We start from the raw sequence: 10443 nt of genomic DNA on the forward strand, positions 1-10443 counted from the left end.
ATTTGCCATAAGGTGTGTCTAACTTAGTAGTTAGTAGTAGGGGCTCAGTTATCCGCAACTCCACGACAAGCGCGTATTTTGCGTGAAGGCAGGCTGTAGGTTACTCCTGTGTCTAACTTACTAATATTAAAAATGCGAAAATTTAGATGGATGGACGGATCTTTGTTTGAAGGTATCTCCAGAACGGCTCAACGGATCTTAATGAAATTTGGCACAGATGTAGAACATAGTCTAAAAGAACACATAGGCTACTTATTATTATTTTTTTAATTCCGCGCGGACGGAGACGCGAGTGACAGCTAGTGATATATAATTGTTATAACCGCATTGAACACAACACGAACATAAATAATTGTTTTTTTTTTTTTTTGAAAAAAGGGAGGATTCCTTCCTGGGACAAAAATTAAATTGATTAACCTTTAAGAAACAAGGTGTTACTTAACCTAACCCATACCATGTTATACTAAGTTCAAAAGAACTACGAATCAAGAATAATAATTTTAACACATAACTGTAAAATGTAACTTAATGAATAACTCCTTCACAGCTGTTGAGAAAAACGATAAACGAAAGCATTAAGAGCTGGCAACACACTCGAGACATGAATTATGTCGCAATAAATAACTCCATTGTGTTAAGAATACATCCGGAGTATGAATATAACAGATTTTAATAAAGTGTTAAATATCATATTGAGGTTACGTATAAAATATTAGGAATAATATTTGCTTTGATAAACACACAATTATTTAATACTTTAAAGTTATAAACAAAATAGTCTGCTCAAGCGTCCGTGGCTTAGTGTTTAAGCACTTGACTTGCAATCTGCATGTCATGGGTTCTGATCCCGCCATGTACCAATGTGTTTTTCGATTTATATATATACATTTATCCGACGTGCTTACGATGAAGGAAAACATCGTGATGCACATATCTGAGCAGAAATTCAAAGATATGTGATAAGTCAACCCGCAGTGGGTTATCGTGGTTGATTATGGCTTAATCATCTCTAACTTAGGGTAAGCTCCGAGTTCCTCGGTTGGGACATATAGTGAGCTGATGATGATTATGATGAATCTATCATTGTATTATTATTCAAAATAAAAAAAAATAGTTTAACATGTAAATTTGATTCGAAGTAAAATAACTTAAAGTATTTTATTGATATCTTATATAATACTAGCTGTCGCCCGCGACTCCGTCCGCGCGCAGTTAAAAAAAACTTAATAGGGGTATGAAAAATAAATGTTGGCCGATTCTCAGACCTATTCAATATGCTCACAAAATTTCATGAGAATCGGTCAAGCCGTTTCAGAGGAGTATGGCAACGAAAACTGTGACACGAGAATTTTATATATTAGATAAACAAGTTATCTAACATAAAAATCATTGCTTACTATACGTACTTAGTTTAGTATAGTAGTAACTTAATGAATATTACTTACATTTTTAAAAGTACTTTGGACACGTTGAAAGAATGAATGAAGCGATTAACAAACGAAACTTATTGCGCGAAAGTTAGTGTTAGTGTTGGTCGAGGGTGACCCAGACGGACTTATACTACCCAAATTGATGAAATATTTATGAAGGTAAAGTCGGACTTAGATAAGTGTGAAACCTGGGTTAGAAAGAAACCTCTGTAAGCGAGAAAAATACCATGATCCCTTGGACATTTACTTACCAGGTTCGACTTTATTGAGATCAACCGAAAATGACGTGAATGCGAAGATGTATGAATGCAGAAGAAGCGAGAGAGGTCGAGACCTGGAAGTCCGTGGTCTCTGCTTCCACCTTTGAAATACCGATTCGAGTTATGTTGTTGTTTTAAAACTTAATAATCAGTCAAGATACGAAACATCAACGATACAAAAACCCTACCAACAAAATTTAAGCAAGACTTTACAAATATATAGACACATTCTCCTTGAAAAGACAGAGGTAAATATATGTTTCTATGCAGATATTTCAGCAGTGTAAACGCACAGTAAGACAGGCAGATGTATTTTTAAATTAAATATATCTTATTATTAAAACGAGCAGCCCCTCGTTACATTGTATCAATCAAAAGGCAAACGTATTATATTCGTGTATACCTGAGCTGCGCGCCCCTGTATGTACAATGGTGGCTTTTTTATTACCCTCGGATTACGTCTTTGACAAGATTTCCTTGAAATGAAACCGTTATGTTGTCAACTCGGCTAAAAATGATGAATTATCGGTAGCTATTTTTTTAAATTAAGGCAACTTCATCTTAAAATTGTTATTTTGATAATTCCGTACATAGTACTAAGGTATTTTAACATTTACAAGTGAATTTCACTTCGTCTTGTAAATAAAAAAAAATGGGAATTGCAATATCTATTACTAGGTGTCGCCCGCAACTCCGTCTGCTCGGAATTAAAAAAAATCTTAAGTAGCCTACACGTGTCTTCTAGACTATGTATCAATTCCAAATTTCATCGAGATCTACAAAGCCGTTTTGGAATTACCATCTAATAACATTCATCCATACATACAAATATTCGCATCTATAATATTAGTAAGATTTAATATTTAATAGTACATAGAGATCTATATTCATTAAACTGTTCTTAGCTGTTAGATATTGGTATATAAAAAATAAAAAATATATCAATTTTCGTTCCATTACTAAAGAACTTCCTTCAACTGTTTTTTTATTTTAAATATTTCGTCACATAACAAACAGTAATACCAACTTTACTCGTAAAACCGGTTCCTAATTACACGTTATCTATTACGTCTGAGTTAGACTAAGAATAGTTGATAAGAGAAAGCTTCGTTTTGCAAATTTTACGCAATAATCGCGCAATAATACTTTAACAACTCAAATGTTGATTTAATGATTTTATCTGAAGTAAATATAAGTAATAATAATAGGTGATCTTCGTTATGATTGGGAAGTCTTTTTGCTGTATATACAATAACTTTTAAAAAATCTAGTTCACATGATATACATAAATATTATAAATGTACATAAATAGAGACCCCTCAATGTTATGTATTACTATTTTAGATAACTCTATATCAACTTAACTTATGTAATTCATATATAAAACATATAACCACAATTTTTATTTGACAGTGAACAAAATGTAATGTTATCTTGAAATCAGTACTTTTAACTCAATAATTTATATTTATCTTACAATTGTATATGGTAAAAACATTTAAAATAAAATTAACTTTTTGTAGAAGCGTATATTGAGAAACATGAATAGAAAAGACAACTAAAAATACAATGACATTAAGAATGTGTTCTTTTTTCTATATTTTAAATTCTTCTTTTTTCTTAATGCCATTTCACCAAAAATATGTAAAATCTCCTTGAACATACCGGCCACCAAAAGACTACTAGTCTTTTCAATAACCGAAGACCGGCCACCGTGAGGGAGAATCTAAAAATGTTGTCTTCTGTAACGATCGTTTAAAGGACTCAATCCTCTTTGTACTTCATCGTTACGACTCATATTAAATGCTACTCTTATTCAGCTCCTGCGTATTAACTCCTCTGCTGTAATGAAAATTTCTCTCATATTTGGTGGTGGAACTCTAACGTTCTGTGCTGATCTTCTTGGAGGCGCTGAATAATTTCTAAAATTCTGCTGTAAATGTTCTTCGTTTGTTGTTACTATATTCTGCTTAAACGTGTTGTTACTTTAATTGTTCAGATGAAATCTGTGCTATCACTTCGTTTACCCTCAAACTCTTGCAAATGCTACAATGAATTCTGATTTCATCTTCTAAATAATTGTATTGTTCTGCACTTGCTAATTATTCATTTTCTCCTTATTAAAATGATGTAAATATATCTTTTTTATCTGCAAATCAGTGTGTTTCTAATTCTTATTTAAATCTGATTTCAGACATCATTTCTTTTTGTATTGCTCTAAAGATTGTTCTGGTTCATCGCGCCAAGCTATGCTTCTTAACTCGTTCTTCAGCGATCTTAATTCCACTGTAACTTTGTATAATATCTCCTAATAATTATTTCTGTGTGATTTTCATCTAATAAGTGCGCAAGTTTTTCGTTGAGGAATCGTCGATCTCTTATGAGTTTTTGTCTGTCTACTCTTAATAATTGCACGATGTAGCAAATATAATAAAACAGTTGTTTACTCATTTGTCTTTCACCACGTGGTCTTAACTTAGATACTCTATGATACTGTTCTACACTTTTAGAGTATGTGAATTTGTAAATTCTTTACTAAATGCTTAAATCGTCGAACGACTTGACGGTACCACACGTTGTATTTTCTTCTACAAATTGTTTGAAAATAACTTACTGATTAACTTCCATTGTCATCTCCTTTTATTATGGTCTTGTAAATTGCCTTCCTCATATTTTGTTAATGTTCCCGTAGTGTTGCTTACGTCTCATTCTGTTAACGAAAACTTCTGGAATAAATCTCGACTACTTATGTGTATGTATACTCTATCTCTTACAAAAAACTCTTTAATATAATGATGTCATAAGTATTTCTTATATGTTGTGATTTTCTAATATTGTAAGTGTACTTTTATCTGTGTTGCTCTCTCTGTCTCGCTTTCTCTCTCTATGCCATGCTTGTTCTGACCTGTGTGACTCACTCGATAGACTTATTCCATACGAGTGAACTATACCTGTCTCCTTGTCAAATATACCATTATTGTATGACCGCAGTCCTCAGCTTTAAGTAATGGTACCTCACTTATTAAGAGACAGGTGGACCCTTTATTACACATCATGAAAAAAGGGCTGTGACAGGGCAAAAGCAATGCAATGACATCTAGGTGGAAGGTTGTATATTGCGTCTTACCGCACTCTTAACTCATCTTACCTTCACCTTTGTTTGTTACCTCGATTTGTCATCAATCCTTTTTACCGAGATTAACTCGGTAATAAACGAGGCCTGTGTGTCCTGGTCATGTAGAGTGCTAACGACGTGTGTATAGTCTGTCTGAAAAAACATCTGTTAGTGCTGTTGTAGACAGTAACATATTGACCAGGCTGCATTTTACAGGAGAAGTGTAGTAGTACTAATTGTTCCTTCTCCTTCGGGTCTTTTGTTTTCCTGCTGTTGTATTCATGTTCTCCCAATATAGATACTTCCAGGGTGTGTGACTGTCTGCTGTTTCAAATTAATATTTTACAAGATGTGAGTTTCTTACTTAATGAATAATACTGAGCGGTTGCTTAAAATGCTTTCTTGTTTCATTGTGTTTAACTTATGTATGGTTCTTGTAAAGTAATCGTAATATGTTTGATAGCATTATTGAGATATCTAACAATTCTTCTGTAGTAAACTGAGCTATCAATTCTTCTTAATGAAACGTGTAAGAATACAATTGGCAACATACCGCTTATAATCCTAATACTTCTTAAGAATAGTCCAGGCTTCTGCAACTTCTCGACTTACTTGTACTGTTTCAAGCAATGTTTATTTCTTCCTTAGACTATGTGAATATGATTAATAAGCTTCCGTATTATTGCTGACTGAGATCTTAAAAATTGTAAAAATTGTTCTTAAAAGCGTTATTTATTACCACTCAACAGTATCCATTGGTCTTGTAAAATATGCGGCTCGAATCGGACCAAAATGTATATGGTAAAAACATTTAAAATAAAATTAACTTTTTGTAGAAGCGTATATTGAGAAACATGAATAGAAAAGACAACTAAAACTACAATGACATTAAGAATGTGTTCTTTTTTCTATATTTTAAATTCTTCTTTTTTCTTAATGCCATTTCACCAAAAATATGTAAAATCTCCTTGAACAATCAAACGGTTATCTTTCTTTCTCAATAAAATTATTGAAATGAAATAAAAGACGTCTGTAATATTGTTAATTTGTTGATTTTATAAACTAAGCGACTAGTGAGTACATTTAAACTCTATAGGTTTTTGTACTGCTGTCTAATCGAAATTGTACAAAAAATACAAATACAAATATACTTTATTGTGCACTATCATGGAGTTACAGAAAGTACATCAGGATTTTCACAAAAAGTGGTCTTATTGCTAAACAGCGATCTCTGCCAGACAACCTTTGAGTAGAAATTAAGCTAAGCAAACCAAATCGGTATCCACACGAACAGTGAAAAGAAATAAAAATAAAAACAATAGGATGAATAATAAAAATATAATATTGTATTTATATTTCTAAATAGTTTTGTACAAAAAATTAAAAAAAATGTTGCCTTCAAAATATTTAATCTGTATTCAAATATAACTTCCGTCAACTAACCAAAAAGGCTAACCAAGGCTGAAAAAGATTACAAGGGAAACTTAGTAGGTACTGTATAACTAATTCAACTTTTCTGTCAACAGAGCGAGAAATGGCTGGCATATGAGACTTTAAAAGAAGAATTATTAGAAAAGATTAGAAAGATAGAAGAAGAACGTCATACAGTAGACCTATGGTCATGCGGTGCTGAATGGGGAAGGAAACGACGGAAGAGACAGGTCGCGGTCTCTCCACCTTACGTGGTCTATATGTTACCGGATGCTGACATCATGGAGGATTGGCGACTGGTCAGGAAACTGCTGGAAAGAGCTGATTAAATTAACTAGGATAAGTCTGTCGAGTCACCATTAGAGGTAGCATGGATTCGAAATGATTGTTAACAGTTAAAATGTCTGTGTTTTTTAAAGATAATTTTAGAGAAGACTTTATCATTTAATACAAAAGGTGAGTCTCCACTGTTGTGATTACAATATTTCTTTTCCTCAAAATATTTAAAACAACCATAGCAATTCTTATGCTAGTGTTACGACAGTTGAAAAAAAACATAACATGGAAATTACTAAAAAAATTGAAAATGTTGCTATAATGTTTTAAACTATTACTGAGAGTTTCAGAAAACTCTGTATAAAACAAAACAGAGATAACAATATGTTTTAAATTGTGATTTTAGGCTCAGAAACCCACGGTTAGTGACAATTGCAACATCTTTGTTATTATCATGAATCTTGTATTTCGACGCCGCCAACGAATAATCCCATAATACACTCTTACCGGGTTTTTGCTTTTCCGTCGAATTCGGCATCTAAAGGTCCCATTACATGTTGTGATTTTTTTTTTATATTTCTCTTAATGTTAATTACGGAGATAAAAAGTTATTATTGAAACAGATTTTTTTTATTTCCGGTATTATAATTTTTACTTCATAGCACAGAATACGCCCGGAATGTATAAATGAAAATTAAATACAATGAAGCTATAAAAATGACCTTTGTTTTGGTATCTAAAAGATTCTTGTACAATAATTATTGATGAAGTTATTAAAGAAATACGGGTTTTTGCTTCTCCTGAAAAATTTTATTTTTCCTATTACGGGGTTATTCGGTAGGGGCGTCGATTTGGTGACTTGACAAATAATTTAATTCGTTCTAAAGAGATTGAGGTTTAATTTTAAGAGTCGTTACAACATAGTAAACTTAGTACAGACAAAAGAAAATGTAAACGCAGCATGAAAATTTTAACCACAATATTCGATTGCTCCTAACATAAATATCGTTGAATCGATTTTCAAAGATATCGATATTTTATGATTTTAATCGATACAGCAATAATCTAGAAATTTATTTAAATAGTAATAAAATCCCACTATTATTTTGTAACGACTATAATCTTTATACGTCATAATTATTTATTCTATTGCAATGCATGAAATCCATTGCTTGTGATTTTTTAATGAAACTTTTTAAAATGACAACAACGTAAATTAAAAAATGGGTCTTGACAGACGGACGGACAACTAAGTGATCCTATAAGAGTTCCGTTTTTTTTTTTTTCGAAGTACGGAACCCTAAAAATGATTGTGAAGCTATTGTTTGTGCATAACTTTGTTTTTGTGAACTGTATTTTTAATTAAAGTTAAAAAAGGCGAGTATAGAATTGTTACGAATTTGTTTTTGGCCTTTCTATCCATTTAGTATGTCAAAATAACAGTTCATATCCACTTACGATGGATTTATGCAAAAATATTGTTATCGCATATTGGGGGTTCTTTTTGTTTCAAGTGTTTTAAAAACCCATGTTCAAGTTATCAGAAGTAGCCCTCAAAATCCCTACCACTCGTCACCCAAGTATAGATAAATTCTAGCTTATTTACAGGGACTGATTTACTAATTGATACTTAATATTAAGTAAGTATTTTGCTTTTAATTCACTTACGAATACATAACTAAGATATAATTTCATCGAATTCTGATTTAGTACGATCTTTTCGTCTTGAATCAAACTGGTTTTTTTTTTGTGATTTTTTAATTTTTTTTTTTTGATGATAAAAGAGACATACAGATTGATTAAGAATTAAAAGTTTTTTTTTTAATATTCTCTCAACAAGTTTTATTTGTAATATTGAAGACAAAATAAAAGTATTAAATATTAAAATGCTGTTTTTTTAATATCCTACTAATCTTTAATTTCATTGACGAAATACTTATTTAAAAAAAATATAGTTGTCATTATTTGAAAGAAAATGAATGGAATACCAACATGTTTTATAAATATAGTAAAACAGTGAAAACACACCTTTAGAGATACCTAGAGGGGGAGGGAGATAACCAGCATGGGTTCATCATCAGCTCACTATACCGAGAGGCTCGGAGCCTACCCCAAGTTAGGGTTGATTAGACCATAGTTAACCACGCCAGACCAGTGCGGGTTGACTTCACACATATCATTGAATTTCTTCTCAGATATGTGCAGCATCACGATGTTTTCCTTCATTGTAAGAGAGTCGGATAAAAGTACATATGTAAATCGAAAACACATTGGCACATTGGGTTAGAACCCAGGACCTGCAGATTGCAAGTCAAGTCCTTAACCCTTGAGCCACCAACGCTCTTGCCTACCAGCATGAGTACAGACATCAAATCACATGGTCGTGGGTTCTAATCCATTTAACTTGGTATTGTGAACCATAGCACAAACGTAAAGCGTAATAGTTGGAATGAATATAAGTCATTCTTCTAAAGTATATATTGTGCTATTATTTTAAAAAAAAGTTTCGTATTATTCAGGTTTACTAGTAAATTACGACTTTTTCAGCAATGGCAACTAAAACTAACCAGTAAATAAGATCAAGTTAAATAACGCGAATTAGTTCAGAGTGCGTAACGCTGTAGCCGTCAGCTTTATTTAGGTCACCAGAGGGCGCCCTGACCCCTGCTGGCACAAACATTAACTTTGATATTATTGAAAACAGGTCTTAACATAAATAGAAATTGATCGAGCTGGAGAGATATATATATGATCTGTTTTTCTTTTTTTACCCGACTAAATCAAGGTATTCGGTTCTCGCATATTTATGTCTCCTAAACAACTGAACAGATTTTGACGAGATTCGATTCATCCCTTAAGTGTCAGTTGGTTTTTTTGGTTAAATATTTTATTACTTTAAAAATTATTAACTTGATTAACTTTTAATTCCTCAAAATGACCTGTTTGACAGGAAAGCGAATATTAGGCCAAGGTTTTTACTGTTCAAATCAAGAAAAATGTTATTAAATAATATAATTTATAGCACCAAATACCTTAGGTTTTGTTTATTCGAAGCATAAATTATATTCGGTGATGACATTAACATTTTGGGCCAGTTTTATTCATTTATACTTCAGTTGTTATACCCAAAAGTTATACAACATTTATCACTAAACCTTCCCATGTTGTAATTTTTCAATTTTACTAATTTAAACAGACACGGGGATTGGAAAAGCCGAATCTGATATACTTGGATCCAATTAATTTTATTCCTAACTGAATATCTCTTAACCTGAAAGAACATAGCAGTAATAGAGAGCTCTAGTTTCTGTCCTTCTACAACCAGCTCCAATACTTTCCGTATATGTTTTATTAAGTAACTATACATTGTTAGAAATGAACTAAACCGCCATACTGCGGTTTAATGTCAGAACAAAAGCCTAGCTATTATCGGTATGAAGCGGTTCGGCGACCGCCGAAGGCGCAGGACAGAAATCCACGCCACAGGTCTGCGAATTACAGTCACACGTAACCCTTTACCCCCGCCCCCCTCTCACAAGGCCCTAAAAATGGGGCGCTACAGAAATCTAGTCCAAGGACACTAAAACCGGCACCGAGCCTAGCGTAGTTTTTATTGATTGACAAATATTGTAATAGTTCAAATTATTTTCAACATAAAAAGATAATTGCAATAAATAAATAAGGAATAACCATCGTGGCCAAGTTATCCATTAAAAAGCTTAATTCAATTTGAAGTTACATATTAAAAGAGCAAATGTAAGAGGGGATGTTAAATTAAAAACATTGGGGAGCCGCCCTTCGTGCGATCTATAATTTTGGGCATTTAATAAAACATCCAAGTTTTAGTTTTAAAAATATATATAGAAATCTAAGACTTAATCGAGAAACTTAATGATTTTATTTCATAACAGCGGTTGCCCGCGACTTCGTC

At 32.4% G+C, this 10443-nt stretch overlaps 1 protein-coding gene across 1 annotated transcript in view; it reads left to right on the top strand.

Moving 5' to 3' along the window:
* Positions 1 to 6795, top strand: part of LOC106710079 (breast cancer metastasis-suppressor 1-like protein) — a 58897-nt gene extending 52102 nt beyond the window's left edge. The window contains exon 4 of the mRNA XM_045680890.1: positions 6332 to 6795. Coding sequence (XP_045536846.1) covers positions 6332 to 6565 — 234 coding nt within the window. The 3' untranslated portion in view covers positions 6566 to 6795. The remainder of the gene's footprint in view (positions 1 to 6331) is intronic.
* Positions 6796 to 10443: the final 3648 nt, after the last annotated feature.

Source organism: Papilio machaon, chromosome 14 (assembly GCF_912999745.1).
Source record: "Papilio machaon chromosome 14, ilPapMach1.1, whole genome shotgun sequence".
NCBI classification, from domain to species: Eukaryota; Metazoa; Arthropoda; class Insecta; order Lepidoptera; family Papilionidae; genus Papilio; species Papilio machaon.